This window comes from Eubalaena glacialis, chromosome 9 (genome assembly GCF_028564815.1).
Source record: "Eubalaena glacialis isolate mEubGla1 chromosome 9, mEubGla1.1.hap2.+ XY, whole genome shotgun sequence".
NCBI classification, from domain to species: domain Eukaryota; kingdom Metazoa; phylum Chordata; class Mammalia; order Artiodactyla; family Balaenidae; genus Eubalaena; species Eubalaena glacialis.
Genome location: NC_083724.1, coordinates 38,262,047 through 38,282,312, shown reverse-complemented (window position 1 = coordinate 38,282,312; position 20,266 = coordinate 38,262,047). Strand labels below are relative to the sequence as shown.

The 20,266-nt window shown below is 39.3% G+C and overlaps 1 protein-coding gene across 1 annotated transcript in view; it reads left to right on the top strand.

Annotated features, from left to right (window-relative positions):
- The window catches only part of UNC13B (unc-13 homolog B), a 234,059-nt gene that overhangs the window by 124,005 nt on the left and 89,788 nt on the right, over positions 1-20,266 (top strand). Inside the window, exons 8-10 of the mRNA XM_061200300.1 lie at positions 1,022-1,256; positions 15,643-15,957; positions 18,023-18,113. Of these exons, the coding sequence (XP_061056283.1) occupies positions 1,022-1,256; positions 15,643-15,957; positions 18,023-18,113 (641 nt within the window). The remainder of the gene's footprint in view (positions 1-1,021; positions 1,257-15,642; positions 15,958-18,022; positions 18,114-20,266) is intronic.

The window sequence follows — 20,266 nt, the reverse complement described above, 5'->3', positions numbered from 1 at the left end:
GTTCCTTTTCCTTACTGTGAGCCTAATAGAAACTTGGCAAGAAAGAACATATGGGACCTTATTAATTATACACATATGGATATGGTATCAGAAATGGCTTCTATATAAAATAAACTACAACACACTATTAGGTTGAACTCCCTTTCCAAGCACAGTATTGCATATTTTTACTTTTGCTTGGAGCAGGATTTGTAACTGTGGTCATTTTAGCTAACATCAAGAAAAAACTGTAGCTTGTCAGGTGCTGGCCTGAAAAGCAGAAATAATTCTATGAAATTGTAGTCACTGCTGTTAGATAAACTAGGCTGCATTGTCAGTAAGACCCCATTGACAGTGCACGTGTTTTCCTCTTCTTCAGCCCAGGCTTGGGATGGGAATTCTGAGCCCAGGGTGTGGGTGCTCGACAGAAATTATTAGAAAAACCCAATGTTGCAGCAAGACAGTAAGACTGCTGCTGTTCTCAGCTGCATCTAGAACTTTTAACTTGACTTCTAAGTCTTGGCTTTGACCTTCCTGATTTCTTGGACCAGCTTCCGATGGTGGACCTGCTTATTTGATTCAACCATGTGTTTTTAAAGTCTGAAAACATCATGCTAACTTTAAACAAAAATTTCTCTTTTCTAAGAGATGGAAAAACTGTTTCTCCCCCTTTTGCCCCATTTTGATAATAGTACAGGGCCAGAATCTATTTAAGACATTTAAAAGCAGATTTTTACTAGGGTTATGATAGCTTAGAGAAGCAGAATTCCAGAGAATTCTGCATTGGGAAAATGGAACTTGGAACTCCTCTAAGAATCAGCACTAAAATTAAACCAAGTGTCTTATCTCATTCGTTAAGGAGAGAGACTTGTGGATATTGAGACAGTTTTTTGCATGACTTGAGGTCACTGGGCTCATGTGCAGCTCAGCTTGCTCTTGTTCTCAAGGTCCAGGCTTGTGGCTACCTAAGTTAGAAGCAGAAAAAAATTCTGAAGAACTAAATAAAGCTGGGGTGCTTTGACTGACTGTGCTTATTCCACAGCTTTTGAAGATCCTGATAGTGCCGTTGATGACCGAGATAGTGACTATCGCAGTGAGGCCAGCAATAGCATCCCACCTCTTTACCATACGACTTCCCAGCCCAATGCTTCTGTGCACCAATTCCCTGTGCCTGTGCGATTGCCACAGCAGCTGCTGCTTCAGGGCAGTTCCCGGGACTCTTGCAATGACTCTGTGCAAAGTTATGACCTCGATTATCCAGAGCGGCGGGCCCTCAGGTGGGTATTGGGAACAAAGCACTTTCTCTTCCTAGTATGCAGGTCCCAGGATGCAACTGACATCAAGGATTTGGGTACCTTAACCTGAGGTGACAGAGGAAATATAGCAGTATGGTGGATCAACCTGCAGCCATTTTATGTAGATTCTTTTTTTTTCCTCTTCCATATGTTCACATTTATGCATATCCATCGGTAAGAATTTTCTTTATGATCATCAGGTGAGGGCAGGCCCACTTGGGGTGGATGGCTGAAAAAAACCTGCTCACCTCTCTGCTCAGCCCAGTGATTTTGATACACCTTTCACCAAGATTAAAAAAAGAAAATCACAGATGTTACATGCTTGGGTAATTCTTCCTACCTAAATATTTCCCTGGGAACTTCAGAAGAAAACCAATATGAGCTCACTATAGCAGATTCAGTACTTTTGCTGGAACTTAAAAAAAAAAACCTTTTTATTAATTTCTTAAATACATAAAACATTTACATGTAAAAATATATTAAGGTGTGCTATGTAGTATACAGCAAAGAATTTCCCACCCACACCTGTTGTCCTCCTCTACTGCATCACCTTCCTGTCTCCTAGTTCTCTTACCACCCTTGTTTCTTATTACCCTTCCGTAGACCATCATCATATATTTATGAGTATAAAGCAAATACATACATATATGCTCCCTACTCTTCCCCCAACTTTAAAAAAAATCAGACTTAAAATTTAGAGAAACAGTACAATGAACACACATATTCATGTTGCCTAGATTTACCAGTTGTATTAACATTCTGTTACATTTACTTTATCTCATTCTCTCTAATATATATTTATATACACACATATTTTCTTTTTTTGGCTGCATCACATAGCTTGTGGGATCTTAGTTCCCCAACCAGGGCTTGAACCTGGGCCCTCGGCAGTGAAAGCACAGAGTCCTAACCACTGGACCTCCAGGGAAGTCCCACACATACATTTTTTTTTTCTGAACCATTTGAAAGTAAGTTGCAGATACCATGTTACTTTACCAGGAGGTACTTCAGCATGTAACTCCTAAGAAAGAGGACTTTCTCTTACATAACCTTAATATTATGATCACACTCAAGAAATTTGACAATACAATTATATTATTTAACATATAGACCATATTTAAATTTTTCCAGTTGTCCCAATAATGTTCTTTATATATATATTTTCCTTTTTGATGCAGGATCCAATTAAGGATTATGGTACATTACATGTGATTTCCCTGTTTCTGTAGTCTCCTATAACCTAACAAAATTCCCATACTTTTTTTTTTTTTATTCTTTTTTGTCTTTTGAGGCACTAACATTTTTTGAAGAGTCCCAACTAGTTTTGAGAATGCCTCTTAATTTGGTTTGATCTGATTGTTTTTTCATGTTTAGAATCAGGTTAAACATTTTTGGCAAAAACACTGCATAGATGTTTCCTTCACAGTGCCTCAGCAGTCACATTTTACCTTGTCTCATTACTGTTAACGTTTAGTTTGATCTCTTGGTTAATCTGGTATACATACCAGATTTCTCCAATGTAAAGTTACCTTTCTTTTTGTAATTAAGGATCTCTGGGATGATACCTGAGATTGTGTCAGTATTCTGTTTCTCCAACAACCTTTTATCCATTGATTTTAGCATCCATTGATGATCCTTGGCTGAATCAATATTTTACTGGTTGGAGGTTAGTTTTTTAAAAAACCATTCCAAGTTAGCTCATACTTTTGGTTGCTTAAATTGACCATACTATAGGATGATCTCATTTTTTTGCCCACCATACCAAACTGGTGAATATTTATCCTGAACCTCAGATGGTCATATACCTGCTAGACAACATCCTGACTCAGTTTACTATCATCTCTGAGAGTATTTTCAGTGAAATTTTTTCATATATCAACCATCATGTAGAATTCTTACTCTTCATAATTTGAATCTAAAAAGAAATGTCACAGGAATCCTACTGAAGTTGGTCCCTACTTCTTGCTGGTTTATTGATTGCATATTTGCATATTTTATTCATTTGGTTTTAGTTGTTTATATTGTCTTTAAGAAAAAAACATAATAGCAAAAAAAAATTCTTTTGGCCCTCTTTCCCCTCTGTATTTGTAAGCATTCAGTGTGCAGGCTAGCAATAATAATGGCACATCAACCTAAATGACTGCAGTTGTCCAGAAGAATATGTAGTTTACCTGATCATTACCCTGTTATCACTGCTGTAAAAAGTAACACTTGGAGGAGCATTAGTGATGTACTTTAAGTTGCAAATTTTTTTCCTAAAATTTTTCTTTAATTGATCACATATAAATCTGATTAGTTTTCTGTATCAGTATATGAAATGAGGTTAAAGAGTAAATATTTTATCATCTCCAGCAGAGGAAAAGTTAACATGATTTTTAAGTAAAGTTGTATTATAGTCATTTTTAACTTAAATTTTTGAAATGATTTTTCTTTAAAAATTTTTGAAGAAATTATATCACTGGTTTGCTTTTTAAACTTCTATTTCTGTAAATACTAAGTTCTTGGAAGTAGTCTAAGACCTTAAGTTAGAGCTTTTTAGGAAGAATTTAAAATCTTTGAGGGAACAAACATGTTCGTAGTACCTTCCAGTAAATTAGAAGTGTAAAAATAAATAGTTTCAGTTACTACAGCCATGGCTATCTACTGATTTAAGTTGGAACGATAAAGACTTCTTCCAGGATGGAGTTAGTTTAGTTTGAATTTTTGAGGATGTCTGAGAGTGATGAAACTGCATGTTTAATATATATATATATATATATATATTAAACCAGAATAATGGGAGATACACATATATTGTATAAAAATATATAGTTTGAGGTTTGACAATACTGTTGGACTTTGTTAGCTATTAAAGAGCCAGAGTATCTCTAGTGTTGAGAGGGGTCAAAAGAATATTAGTCTCACTCTTGACGATTTTTAGTGACTAAGTGACCACTTTGATGTTGTTTCTGTTTCCTAAATAAATGCTAATGGCTGTTAGATCTATAAAAGAACACATTGAGCCGACAAGCTCCGAGTCTGCAGGCCCTCTCTCCACGCCCACCTCAGTACCCAGGAAATAGGCAGTCTCTAACTTCAGTGAAAGTAAGGTTGGCTGTCTTCTGTATTCACTGACTTAAGTTGGGCGTGTAGCTTCTGATTCTGTTATCAGTATAGGGAAAGATTTTCATTTCACTGTGATCCTCAATACATATAGCCTTTAGATTTCACAAACGACAAATTATGATGCTTTAAATAATTTTCTCTTTGTGGTACTATAACAGGGTTTGACTTATGGTAGTCAAAGATTATTATTATATTTTATACATATTTTTCTTTTTAAAAGTAGTATGTTTGACTATATTCTTGGCTGTACTGCCTAAAATACAACCTTCAGCAAGTTAACAGCTTGGCGGCATTTCAGATCCAAATTCATCAACAAATTTAGATTTCTTGAAATCCCTTGATATATTTTCATGGAATATGTAACAGTTCTAAACTTTGGCATTGTAAATATATTCTAAATATTGATGGAATATGTTCATTTTGTTTGTTTGTTTGTTTCTTTCTTTCTTAGAAAACAAAAGGATCCTAAATAGTTAATGGTAGCAAGTGAAGTATTTTAAAGTTGTTATAGGTATTCTTTTTCTAATGTGGAAAAACTTTTTGACTACATTGCTATAATACTGATTTAAGGACATGTTGATTTCCTTATCTTGTCTTTTCAGTCTGAATGGTTTTTATCAAATTGATAGTTTTATTAATTTTAGTTGTCTCATTGAATATGTACTAAATCTTATAATTTTTCTTCCTTTTCCCTGTTTTTCCTTTTTTTCTTGCCTTACTATTCCTCCATTTTTATCTCTTTACATCAGACAAGGCTTGCACGTTCAAAGTGACAAAATTAGGATTATTTCATATTTCTCTGATGTTGACTATGAAGAGCAAGAAGGTATATATGAGGAGATAGAGGGGAAAATGTCACAAGAGGCTCTAGAAAACAGTAACATAAACTTAAAGGACGCAGAGGTAAAAGAAGTGAGAACTCTTTCAAAAACTGATAAATATTACAGCCAACAAATACAACCAAAGTATAAGAATTGGAAAAAGATACCATCTCAAAGCCAAGAGACAGAATTCTCTACTGCCTTTAATTATGACCTTAAGTTTGAAACATCTACTTTCTCTAGATATCCTCAGAAATATGATACAATAGATAGGAGAAGGAAAAAGACACCCTTATATAGTCATTTTGAAGACAGTGAAAAAAGCCAATATGATGATAAATCAGGAACTAAGACTAACTTGAAAAGTACATATCCTAACACTGAAAATTGTGACCTTTGCCACATTGAGAAGAAGGAACAAAATTACCCAGTTTTGCGTCCCTACAAAAATGGATTTGTGGTTAAGAGTGGCATGTGGACCACTAACTTGGAAAGTCATGATTATGATCTTCCTGGTTGTTTTAAGAACTGCGAAAAGTCATCTGGCTTAAACCAGCATGTCACTAATTTCACTCCATTAGATATTCTTGAAGGTTCTGCCAGCAGTACTTCTGATGAACTTCTGGGTTCCCCCGTTTCTGATAAGCAGGAAGATTTACTGTCACCAACATGTCATCCATCCAATGTCCATCATATTGGAGGTTTTCCAGAAGAATATTATGGAGCAAATCCTGCATTCTCATCACAAAGGATGAATTGTGCTACAGACACACTTGGAAATCTGTCTGGGTGCCCCGTGGAAGAGATGACCCCTTCCTCTATTGAGGAACCCAAGGAGGACTATATTGATACAATGGGTGAGCTTCAGTGTTTGGTAGAAACAGTGTCAGAATATTTAGCAGAGAAGGAAGAGGAGATTAATAGATTTGGCTCCCTTTCAAAAACTAAAAAAACACTTAAACACAATATTACTGTTAATAATGCAGAACAGAAAATGCCAGGGAATCAAATACCATCTTTAAACATTGTCAGGAATGACAAGGACAAAGCCATCTCTTTCCCTGAGCTGAATGGAGTAAAATGTGCTGTTGGTTCTTTATTCAGTTCCCTCACAGAAAAGGTGGGTTCAGGCACAAAGCATCTAACAACCTCTGTGGAAAAGCTGGTTTATTTAGTTCCAGAGAAAACAGAAACTCTTAATCAAACAGAGGAGATTAATTCGCCATCTAGACCCAGAGCCAAGTCAGCATCAGAGAAGGATCTTTCCATACGATCTCCATCTCCATTATCTTCTCAAACAGTTGACAATAAGGACGTTGGCAAACATGACAAAACCTCTGAAAATGAGCACATGGACAGTAAAACTGGAAGTTTAAACTTTCAGGATCCAACAGAAACTACTGGAAGGGACTCTGCTTCACAGAGTCAGAGTTCAGTTATAAAGTCTGTTTGCAGCATGCTAAATCCATTAAAAATCTTTTTGGAAAAGGATGAAACCAAAAAAGATGATGACCAGAGCAAGCCAACAAGAAAGGAAAACATTGTTGCGTGTGGTTCGGAGTCAAATCAAAGGGAAGATACCCTTGGCAATGACAGTAGCATTGTCACTTTAGATAGGAGTGATAGAGAAACTCCTCACTACCAAATGCCCCTAAGTGAGGATTTGTTGTCTTCCCAAGCAGCCACTGAACATTCTAACTTAGCTCATTCTGCAAGTAAGAAAGATGATGTTGCGAGTCCGTTGGAAAGAGAACCCTGTACAGGTCTGTCTCTGTTACCAGACCAACCAAAAATATGTGCCAAAGATACTTTAAGACATCATTGTGTAGCTGGCAGCAGAACTGCAAATAAAGAGCCATCTTCAAAGCCATTAGAGGGGGACAAAATTACTGATGACGATGATTTCCTTGAGCCACTCAGAAAATCCTTTAGCCAGTTTTTGCTCACTTCTCCTGAGACCTATTCAAAGGAGACTTTGTCAGACTCTATGAAAATTCACCAGTTGGAGGAAGATGGATGGGAAAGGGGCCCTAAGAAAGGTGGGCATTCCTTTTCCTTTAGTGGAAAATTAGATATTCCATTTTTCAAAGTTCTTAGTCATTCTGAAAAGCAGCAGGATGTAAGAGAGAAAGGAAGCATGTTCCCTTTTTTTAAATTTTCTTTCACTGACAGCCATAAAACTGTCAATGACCAGAGTTTTCATGGCTCAGCAGTAACCACTGATGAAGAGATCCAAAGAAACTGCCACGCAAATGCCAAACTTAGTTCAATAAAATCTAGTTCAGTTCCAAATATTCATAGTAATCTAGGGAAATTTGGTGATATAAAGACATCTAATAAGAGTGACCAAATAAATACTCCTGAAGATGTCACACTTAATAAAATAAAGTCTGATTCGGCTCCAAATATTAATAATGATCTTGGGAAATTTGGGAGTATAGAGGAATTACACTCAAGTGACCACAGAGCAATAGAGAACTGTGAAAGAGATACCTTAAACATTCCTGGAGTTGTGTCCAAAGAGCATATACCTTCAGATTCTTTAGGAGAAAGTAAGAATTTTACACAAGTGACATCCTCAACAGTACCAGACTCTTCATTAGCGTTTACGTCTACCATTTTGAAACCCACCTTGGTTGATGAAATGAGTGATGACAAACTTGTAGATAAAGCTTCCAAGAAAAGAACCCAAGGGGGCCTCCTTTCTGGCCTGTTTAACAGGTTTTCTTCTCTTGAAAACTTGTCTAGTCAACAAGAATTAAATGTGAAGAAAGATGACTCTCCTCACAGGAATAATACACTGAGCTTATTCTCTGGAATATTTAATTTGATATCAAATAACAGTATGACTGATTGTAAACCAGATGAAGCAAAGTCCATGTCTTTAGGTGACCTAAAGGGTTTGAATGGAAAAAAGCATTTATCCTTGGATGAGATCCCTGTTACTTCATGTGTGACTTTTGAGAACCAGAGGAACCATGAAAAACAGGAAACTTCTGGCTTCATAAAAAGCTGCTTATCTTTACCTAAAGAAAACATACCATTATCTGATGCTTGGGTTGATAACCATTATTGCCCTCCTACATGGAAAAACCAGCAATGTGAAAAGAATTTCCCCTCTTCTGAGAACAGTGTACTTCACTGCACTCCAACTGCTCAGCAGGACCTATTAGAGAAATCTTTGGCTAAGAGGCAGACACCACACCACGCTCTTGAGGCAAAACTACATGAAAATTCTGACAAGTTAAATTCACCTATGCTAAATACTAACATTCTTAGGCAGTCAAACCACTATCAGGCTTTTGAAGAGATGAACAGTCCTTTCTCTTATGAATGGGATTCTGATATAAAAGATTTCTCTAAAAATTCCAGAAAACTTCAGCCAGTTTATTATATGTTGAATCAAAATACATTTCCATCAGCCGGTGTTTTCTTGTGGCCTGACTCAGAAAATCCAGCAATAAATTTTTGCCAAAAAGATCAAAATGCAAATATCTTGGAGTGGAGAACAAATCTAAACAGTGTCATTTGGTGTGACTTACCACATGAATCATTCAACCAGTTAGCATTTAATGAAGATTACTTATTGAGAGGTGATATGTGGGCAGCTAACTCATTATATGGAAATTCTTGTTATCTTCCAATTAATGAGACTAAGAATTCACTAGAAGAATTGCCCATTGACTTAAGTTGTTCTTCAGGTTATGAGAAGAGTACATGCCCCATAGTTAATCTAGACTCATTAAGAATGGATGAAAACTTTGTTTATTCAAGTGTTGGTTATGAATACCAGGAATGGTTGTCATGTCTTGAAAATGGAGTGTGGTGGCCATCGGAGGATGGAGATTATGGATATTTTATGTTCCACGATGGTCAATATATCTATTCTTTCCTTACTGATTCTACTGGGCAGTATGCATATTTATTTACACCTGATTGTTCTTATGAAGAGTATTTGAATTGTGACTTACAGACAAATGATCTATCAAGTATTACATTAGATGATAGCACTATTCCTGCTTACAGTTTTAAAGTACTTGACAGGGAAGACGAATTACTGTGGTATGTTGAAGAGGAACCAATTGATGACCCTCTTGATTTATCTGTAGCTTTGCCAAGAAGTGAGGGACCAATGTATCTAAATTTAGGAATGTTTTCACAAGTACTTGAAAAGTCAAGTTATGGCCAAAGGGATCAACCATTAGATTTTTCAGGCTATACTCCTCAAAAGTCAAAAGGAGATTATGTATCTTTTAAAGAAAGGCTGGGTGGTTCTGAAGACTTTGAGTGTACATTGGATCTCAGAAATCAGCCCCAAACGATTGGTAATCATGTCTTAAATAAATATCAAATTATAAAGGGAGATAAGAATCAGACTCTAGTGAAGGATTCATCAGTTAACCTTTCCAGTTTCCAGTGGATCCAGTCTTCTTCTGAAGAAGCTGCCTCTTTGGTTCATCCTGAAAATAAGACTAACATCCCACAGCAAACAGAAGAGATGTCATCATTGAACAAAGTGACTTCGTCGTTTTCTGCTTTGGGTGCTTCAACTGGAAGTACTTTGAATTTTGATAAGAATGAATCCTTAGAGTCTTCAGCCATGCAGAAAATAGATCAGCAGTCAAACTTAGCAGAGATCACAAATGATGGTCTTCAGTCATTAATCTTGAGTAAGCAACTAGAGAGTAACTCCCAAAATGAGGAAGAAAGTCTTCTCAAGAAGGATTCAGAGAGACAAATGGTATCCAGTGTTCAGCGACCAGAATTTACTAAAAATATGAAGAAAGAATTCCCTTTAAATAAAAGCGTTCATGTGAAAAAACAAAGTTTGTTAAAATCTGTTTTCCAGGTAAACCAAACAACTTCTCAGGCTCAATCCGATATAGAAGATGACAAGATGATTACAGCTGATTCTGTTTCAATTCCTCTTGTATCACAGTTTAGTAGGGATGAATGCAAGAATTGTGAGCCTCCTCAGGACCAGTCTTCCAAAGAGTCTGAGAGAACATTATTTAAAAGTGCACTGAAACTCTTTGGTCAGGGAGAAGACTCTTCAGTAAGTGCAGTAGCAAACGAGAAACAGGCATCTGGATTTTTGAACTTCTTTAAAACCCAGGTGAATAAAGAAAGATCACCAAATTTAGAAAAGAATGGTGATAAAAATAGAAAGATATCATCTCAGGAAAAGAATGAATCTCCTGGTGTTTCAAATGTTTTTGATTCCCTTGGGGATTTCTTTAAAACCAATGTATCTCCTAAACAGACAACTGAAAATACGTCTGTTTCTTCAGTGACTAATAAGGATGAGGTCAAGTCAAGTCCTAATCCTGCACATCTAACTAAACAGGATGTTGGAAACTTTCCTGCTGCACCAGTTTCTTCTAAAGGGAAGGTTCGAGTTAGAAATCTGAACAAGCAGACTACTATTGATGACAGTGAGCTAAAGGAACCATCAATCAGGGAGATCCAGGGTGATCATTTGACTGACGAAGAGGCACCCTCCAGAGACCACCAACTCCACCAGTCACCAAATTCATCTTTCTCAACAGGATGTCTCAAAGAATCCTCCAGAGATTCTTCAGTAGAGACTAGTGGTGTGTCTACAGTGACAGAAGTTCCAAGAAGTGATAAAATATCATCAGATATTCTGAGCAGAAGAAATTCAAATGAACAAGATCATTTTTCTGACAAAGACCAGAGTTTTTCAACTGCCACAACATCTCCATCCCAACCAGAATTACCAACCAGAAAGAGTATATTTTCTTTCCTGACTGGATCCGAAAAATCTGAGAACAGAGCCTCTACTTCTCTACCAAGAACCACATCTCAAGGAGAAGGGCTATTCACACTTCCTTCCTTTTTTTCCACTGCTAACTCAGGCAGCAAAAAGAATGCCTCTCGTAATAGCTTTTTCAGTTTCTTCAACTTGTCCTTTTTGGATGAAAAGCAGCAGACTCCTGGGGAAAAACACAGCCTTTCAGCTGATGCTCCAGTGACTTCCCAGCCCTGTAAGAAGCCAAGTGTTTTTGTACGCATGAGTGATACAATGACTAGAGAAGGTTCTAATGACAATAGAGGTAGCATAGTCCAGGAGGTAGTTCATGAACAGCAAATGGCTCCTTGTGTTTCCATTAGCAACACCACTAAGGTTACCTCCCTTGCAGATGAGGTCAATGTAGAAAACGACTATCCAGGAAAACTAGGTTCCACTAATGGATCAGGGACATCTTTAAAAGATTTCCAGGTAAGTCAGTCACAAAAAGACATTGTTCCTCATTCGCAACAATTTCAGGCACAGTCTGAAACACTGCTCGTTGGTCCAGAGACCCTCGAGGTATCTCCCCATGAAGAAGAGGCTTTCATACAGGAAACCTTTCTGAGTGACTCACCAGCCAGCTCTTTTTCACATGATAGCCATTTGGTTGAAAAGGTTAACCATATTGACACATGTACTACCTACCACCAAAGTGAAAGATTTACTAGTGACCCACTGAACTTGCCATTAGAAAAGGCCCCTGATGAGGTCTTAACACAGATCCTGGAGCCAGCTTCTTCCTCTGTGGAGCCAGGATTTACAGGGCACCTCCAGAGTCAAGATGCAGATAAAGTGGAAGACAAATCAATGTTGGACTCTTCAGTAGAAATGCTTTCAGGGTTTGTGACCAAAGTGAAATCTTTCTCTGGGTCCTTAATTGAACCTCCTAAAACTTTCTCTGGACTTTTCTCTTCTCCTAAACCTCCAAAGAAAAACTCCTTTTTCTCTTTTTCTTCTGGCACATCATCTCAGCCTCTCAAAGGTGAGTTATTTGGACTTTTTAAAAGTCCCAAACCAGAGACATACAAACAAGAATCATCTATTCCAGCTACTGCATTGCTTCAAAATGGTGGTTCCAGAGATACTGAAGAATCAGTACCTCCCGAAAATTTGTGGAAAGAAGCTACCTTTGGAGCACTCAATTCAAAAGCTATAGTCAGTGACTGTAGAATGACTGTGGTTAGTGCAAAGTCAGACTCGGAGACCTTGACGGATGATCCTAACCTAACAACTGAAATGGAAAACAATAATATTCCTGACAATATTCCAGAACCCCAACGTTCTGAAACCATTGAGGCTGCATCTTCTGTCTCAGGGGACGATACTGGGCAAGGAGTATTGTCTCTGAGTGATGAAGGAGACATGAGGATGTTGCAGGGTACAGACACAGAGGCATCATTGGAAGCAGAGCATATCTCATTGCCAACACAGTTGCATCCAGAACCTACCTGGATTGCCAAAGAGCTTCCTCCTCCGATTCACCTACCTCTTCCTCTTGAGCCAGAGCCAGATATGCAGTCTGCCTCCACAAACCAAGACTTCTTAGAGTTACAGGCAACCAATTCACTAGAAACCAATACTACAGTGTTCAGTGAGGCGAGTGTTGGCCGGAGTGCCACACTGGAAACCCAAGGGTACCTTTCTCACCGTCCGTTGGAGGAACCTGTGCTTTGTGCCAAAGAAAACTATGGGATACTTGATGCCCAGAAAGGTCCACCTGCAGTCCCCAAGGAAACGGAGCAGCCAAGTCCTCATTTTGAAATCCCAAACATGATCAATTGGCCAAAACTCCATTTCCCATCCTCTGCTACTGACTATCGGAAACCACTGAGCTCTTTCTTTTCCTCGCCTTCCTCCTCTGGCAATAGAGCAACAGAGACTGGTTTAATGTCCAGTTTTAAGAAGTTGTCAACTCTATTTGAGGGAGGTAACGAGGGGAAAGGGAGTAGTGCAGTGGCAAGTGATTCAAAACTAAGGTTTGGAAAGAAGCTGGATCTTTCATTCCCATGGCTGAAAGAGAACAAATGGGACCCTGAACAAATGCCTGCAGAATCCTCCTCTCCAGTTTTGGTTATCAGCAGTGATCAGGACCTTAAATTCAGTGAGGCTGACAAAACTTTGGAGTCTTCCCAAATGTCTGGGGCCAGTGCTGAACCAGCTAAGGTTTTGACTCAGCCCTCTGGGACCTCTGGGCAGCTGGAGACCAGGCCAAGTATATGTGCTCATGAGCTTTCAGGGCCTGGAGAAGTGGAAAACCAGCAGGAAATCCCAGCATCTGGAGAACACGGGGGTACCAAAGATAACCTCTCTGACCCCACCTGTCCTTCAGAGAGTCATGAGGAAGAACACTGCACTGTCTCTGAGCTACTTCACCAGCCAGAAGCACATGAAGAGGAGGCAGCGCCTGCTAGCATTGACTCTGTTTCGAATGTACAGCAGCCAGTTGCTCTACATGACATCAAGGAACCAAAGACCAGCAAAAGGCCTGTTCTCAACTAAAGCATCATAAATGATTTTAAAGAATTGACCATTTATGATGCAATGACTTAGTGGTAGCTTAATCATAGCCTGCTTTTTATCCTTCCTGTGTCTTTCCCAGCACCTGGGCTTCATGTTAATTAGGGGTTAAGTAAGAAGAAATAATAGGTGGACATTGTCATCTTCTCTTCTCTCTGCCAAATGTAATTCATTTATTGGAACAAGGAGCTTCCTGCTTAAAGGCAAGGCTAGGTCGTGAGATTTACTCACTCTGGTTTGCTCTGCCTTGAATAATGCAGAATGGAGAAGGGAGGGCAAGAAGAGGCAGCAAGTCATTGAGTGGCGTATATTAATTACAACCACATGATAGGCTAGAATGCTTTCTTGGGCCTTTGGCACTTATATCTGTAATAGCCAGGAGAGACCTACTTTGCTTTGCTTTTCCAAGTCTTCTAAGATGCTTTCTCCAGTGGCAATGAGGGTATTAAATAAAATACAAAATGCAAAGGATGGCTTGGAATAACCTATACTATATATATTCCATATGGATTTGCACAGCTTCTTCCAGTCTCTGCATTTTACTACCCATGAGACTGGTGTCTGATAAGTGCTTTCAGTACAGTCTCACAGGAGCTCAGAGCTATCGTTTGCTGTAGTTATTCAGTCTGGAGCATTGTGCAGGGTCCACCTGCAAAGGGTATTATTTCCCCTAAGAAGAAGCACCATACAGGGCATTTTAGGAATGCTGCCTTGAACGCTGGCCCAAACCAGTCCAAAGAGGCTGGTCAAGTACTTTGGAGATCATGTGAGTATGTGCGCACACATGTTCATGTGTATATGTGTGCTGGGAACTACTCAGAACAGTGGCTTGGTACCTATCCTGCTGCCATGGGATGAAGAATCAGAAATCAGCCTGGAAATACCAGATAATTGGGAGGAATCATAGGGAAAATATCACTGGAAAACAATAATGATTTATCTTCATTTGGCCAAGAGTAAACATAAGCCCTTTAGTTAAAGCTTGACTCTTTGGCAAGGAAGTTCCTTGTCCTTTTGCACGGAGCCTTTCCAGCAGAATACCAGAAGTAAAACGAAGGGCCTCTGACTTGGGATGGAACTATCCAAATGGGCTAGGATAGATCTTGTATTGATAGATCATCCCCAAGTCCCTCCATTTTGAATAGGACTGAATCCCCCAAATTCAGTATACGGCTTAAGGGAGTAACTTTGAATAGTATTCTTTCTGGTCACGATTCACTGCCACTTTCTCTGCTATAGCTGCTACCTCTTATACCAGGGCAACAAATTTCCTTTCTGGGTATGGGAATTCAAGTGGTTGAGAGAGGGGTGGGCTGACCTCTCTTCAGGTACAGAAATGTATTCATATGGCCCTGACTCAGATCTTGGAGTTGGACTGTGTCCACTTTGTCCAAAACTGAGCCATGTCTTGAGAGCAACTCAGCTATAGATGGGCAGGTTCATCTTTGGGACACTCCCTATGCTGCCAGGGATACCATTGTAACATTCATGTTGATGAGACCATTCCCCTGAGGAATTTCTTGGTCCTAACCTCCATTTCCCAGTGGCTTCCATTACCTCATACAGATGGCTGAGAGATAATTGAAGGAACATGTTCACTCTCCTTTGCTCATTCTGAGGAACAGACATTTACATTTACAATTGGAGAGGAAGAAAAGGGGATCTCAATTTAATAGGTAGTAGAAAAAGGGAGTAGATTTCATCCATCCATTTTATTCTGTGGAAATTAGAAAACTTTAATCACAGCCACTGGACAAGTTTTTTAAGAAGTCCGAGTAGAGAATTTTAGGCATAAACAGACTATTTTAATAATTCTTAATCCTACTTAACAAAATAGCACGTTAAGATAAAGAATTCTTCAAAGTCAATTGCGGGGTTGAGGTTAAGTGCTATTGGAGAACCCAGCATGTTGTGTTATTTTTCCTGTTGTGATTTTGCTGAACAGAGACTAGTTCTTCTAGATTGTGAACTTTGGTCCTCTCTTCCCAGGAACCTCCTGTTTGTGATCCTTGCCACTGATAGAATCATTATTTCCTGGATTTATCCATTACTTTGTTCTGGTCCTTAGTTTGTATGTATTTACTGATGTGTCTTCCTCTCATTCTCACAGCCCCACCAGCAGTAGTAGGTGTGGCTCCTCCTGTAATGTGAGTCAAGGAAGCTCTCAGCTGAGTGAACTAGACCAGTGTCATGAACAAGATGATGACCGTCGGGAGAGGGACTTGATTCATTCCTGCCATAGCTCTGGCAGCTTCTCCAGAGACAGCCAAGTAGGTTTTGGAGAACAAGAGAAAGCCTTGGAGGTGGCACGTGAAGAGGAGAAGGGAGGAGCATGTGAACCCAAGGAGACGAAAGAAGATGCTACAACCCCTCCACCCCCAGATCTGGTGCTACACAAAGACCACATCGTAGGCCCACAGGAGAGGTAGGTGATGGTTACCTTGAGGAGCTCACATGGTTTCCTCAGTACCTGCCCTATGGTATTGTTGAACAGAATGCAGTTGCTTTTTGTTTGTTTCCCTGCAGCTGGGTGTGGTTGTGATCAGGATACTGAGGCTTATCTCTGCACTGCTTCCTTTGCTTTTTGGTGTAATTTCCAATGTATTTTGAGGATCTCTGAAGAACATTTTAACTGCAGTGTACCAGGCCTTCTAGAGTCTGCAGTTCTTGGCTTACTAGTTGACCCCACATATGACAGCCTTTGAGTCTGAAACTGACCTGAGCCTTGCAGGTCATTTCATTCAGAGGAGCTGCTTTGAATGAAATAGGCTTCCCACCCGATTAATGTTTAAATTTCTTCTGTGAACATTGTTTTTTTCTTTTGTTTTGTTTTTTCCCTGGCTGACAAAACTGGGAAAGAGTTAAAGAATTGGTCTAGAAGCCAGATCTAACCCACCCTTCTGTCTCCCTGGGGCCTAGCAGTATGTCTGGCAGTTGGTACCCATAAGGAGAAAAATTTAAAACTTGTCCTTTTAACAGTCACAGAATGAGGCTTAGTACAGAGTTTGAGTATTGTTCTTATTGAGCTAAATTGGTCAGTGAGTTGCTGATAGGTTGGGGCAGAGCAGGGTTTCTCATTCTTAGCACTGTTGACATTTTTAGCCAGATAATGCTTTGTTATGGGGAGCTATTGTATGCATTGTAGTGTTTTAGTAGCATCCTTAGCCTCTGCACACTAGATGCCTGGAGCAACTCTCAGTGTGACAACCGAAAAATGTCTCCAGATATTGCCAGATTTCTCCTGAGGGGCAAAACTGTCCCTAGTTGAAAACCACTGGGGTAGAGTGATAAGGGCTAGGTGTGACTTAAATTCTCAAATTTCAAGGTCATGGGAAGATCAGAGCAGTGAATGCTGATTATGTGGTAAAAGTTAGAGAATGGTTGATGCCTCTACTCCACCACTTGAAGGTAGAAACTTATTTTCTGTTTGTTTTCCTGATTTTTAATCATCTCTGGTGGCTCATCTAGTAGACAAGACATCAGGGAGACTGAGTTCTGGACCAGCTTTTTTACTGGATTGACGACCCACGGAAAGATAGCTCTTTGTCGACCTTGGACTTTAAAGATACTGTTGTCTGGGTAGAGTTTTTGGTCGAGCAGCAGAAGGTGCCTGGCCTTCTCTAATGGCTCTGTCCTCCCAGATCCTAGCTGTGCAAGTGACGTCCAGGCCAGTTTCAGAAGTGCCCACAAATGTTTTAAAACAATTGAACCAGTTAGGTGGCATCAGAGCCTAGCATATATTTTATGTGTCTAGAATAGTGGGTCCTTTTTTACTGCCTTGTCAGTAGACCCCAGTGAGAGAGAGGAGAAGCATCATCACCAAGAATTAACCACTATTCCACAGTTAAGATGATGATGATTTGTTCTAATACAGGTTAGTGTTTCTGTCTCACAGCTACTTTGTTATATTTATTGTTCCTTTCGCTGAGGGTGGTCCTGAGGCAGCTCAAGGAACAAGATCATAGCAGGACAAGGGCTCTGCCTTTTTTCTTAGCACTTTGATGTAGCCTAGGAATGGGAAAGCCTTCCAAAATACTTAGTGGAGCAGGAACGGTTTGCAGGAACAAAATTCTGCCCTAAGGGTGCTATGTAGAACACTCAAGGGAGACTGGTGGTCTTGAGAGGTAGGGAGAGAGGGTTACTCCACACCTCTCTGCATGGTTTCTATGTTAGTCATTGACTTAGGGCCCTTGCGATTGCTGCTGGTATCCTGATCCCTGACTGTCCCAATGAGCTGCCTCATCAGGTGAGTGGAAAAGTGGGAAGAAAGAGAGGGAACAGATGAAAAGCTAAAAGGACTTGTCATTTAAGGAATTTTTTTCACATTGGATATTCAGGACTATGCTGTTTTAGTGGCTTGAATCACTAGATAAGTATAGGCATGAATACAACAAACCTTTTAACTTTAGGTATTTGGCAGTTTTGCCTTGAGCACTGTCATCTTGTGGCCTGGGCTTATTTTTAAGGAACATTCTTTTCTCTGTTACAAGTTTTCCCGAGGAGAGTGCATCTTCGCCATTTACCCAAGCCAGAGCGCACTGGATCCGAGCAGTTACCAAGGTTCGACTCCAGCTGCAGGAGGTAGGAAGTCTGTTGTTCTGGTTCTAGTTGGGACAGTTTTTCCTTTGAAATTGGGAGACATATGGTGCTGAAGAAGCAGTCAGTGATTAGTCATCTTACAGTGTGCTTCTGGGAATGCATGACAAGTAAGCTAGAGCCTTAAGAGATGGGCAGGTAGCCATTGGCTTCCCTTTATGCTGATTAATGGAAATCAAGTAGACTCAGTGGGTTAAGAGCCTGAAAGTAAAATTAAATGCTATTTTCAGTACCATTATCACCTGTGAGGCCATTTTATTTTGAGTTTAGGATAGAAGACTATTTCAAGGCCTCTTAGGATTAGTTGTTGTTTCCCTTGGCCAGCCAGTTCAAGTACCACTGGCTGACCTTTACAGGGCCAGAAATTTAGTGTTCAGAAGTTTCTACGGGCTCCCCTAATTTAAGGCCCCAAACATCAACACGTTAATATCTAAAACAGTGTAAAAAAGTAAAAATAGAAATATTTTTCATTTGCAGCGTTGCAAGTTTGAAGTGTCCTTATCTGTGTGTCAGTAGTCACTTTTCAGGCAGAAAGGAGGTTTTTATTTTATTTATTTATTTATTTATTTATTTTAACATCTTTATTGGAGTATAATTGCTTTACAATGTTGTGTTAGTGAAAGGAGATTTTTAAGTGATGACAGGTGGCTGTCGGTAGTATAATACCTGGCAGATACTAAAAATGCAAGCATGCTCACGTGTGTAAACACACTTAAAAAGTAATTTATTTTGAAATAATTTCAAACTTAGAAAAAAGTTGCCAAAATAGTAAAGAACTCCTATATCCTCCTCACCAGATGCCTCCACTGTTGACATTTTACAACATTTTTGCTTCATCGCCCTCCATCCATTATGATTAATCTTTTTTCTGAACCATTTGAGAGAAGGTTGGAGGCATGATGTTCTCCTGTTTGTATTTTCCAGAAACAAGGCTACTCTCCAGTATAACCACAATATAACTATCCAAATCAAGAAATCAACAATGACAATACTGTCATCAAGTCCCCATGCAAATTTTGCCAACTGTCTCAACAATGTCTCTTTTCTGGTCCAGGATACAATCCGGGCTGACATGTTGCATTTAGCAGTCATGTCTCTTAATCTCCCTTAATCTGGAACAGTTCCTCAGTCTTTCGCATCTTCAACAGATAGTACAGGCCTTTCATTCGGTAACATATTCTTCATTTTGGGTCCATCCAGTGTTTCCTCATGTCCAGACTCAGGCCATACTTTCTTGGCAGGGATTACACAAAAATGATGTTGGACTCATTTTAGTGAACTGCATCAGAAAGTACATGTTGTCAAACTGTCCTACCCCCTGTAATGTTAACTTTAATCACCTAGTTAAGGGACTTCCCTGGCAGTCCAGTGGTTAAGACTCCGTGCTCCCAATGCAGGGGGCACTGATTTGATCCCTGGTCGGGGAACTAAGATCCCGCATGCCACACGGCATAGCCAAAAAAAAAATCACCTAGTTATGTTTGTATCAGCCAGGTTTCTCCACTGTTCCGACACCATTTTTCCTTTTGTAATTGGTAAGTGTTTTGTGGTGCAGTACTCTGAGACCATGCCAGTATCTTGTTCCTCATCAAATCTCCATGTACAGGCTAAGTATCCACGTATGACTCCTGTCTGAATCTACCACCACTAATGGTGGTTGCCAAATGGTAACTTTCTATTTCCATTATCCTTTCTACATTCATTAGTTGGCATACTACTATAAGGAAGAGATTTCCCATCAATTTTTTATTTCTAATTTTTCAGAGTAAGGGTCATAATTCTTATAATAAAGGAAAGTAAAATAACTTCCATGTAGAAGAAAAGTTCTGAATGAGAAAAACAAGAATATACTGGAGCAGTTTTTTATGACTTTTTAAGAGGCAGTTCAGAGTCTCTCAAAAAGAATAGCTAAAAACAGTTGCCAAAGCTTGGAATCATTTAGAGAAAAGCATGGTTTATTTAAGAGTAACCAAAAACCATTGCAACTTAATTGAATACCAGAACAACAGTAAATATATTCTTAACACAGGTCGTGTAACTGGAAGTTGATTAGATGTGCCCAAGAGGAGGAAGATAAGCCAGAGTTTAAAGAAGGATCTGATAGCACTTTAAGATAGAGGCAGAAGCATACCATTTAT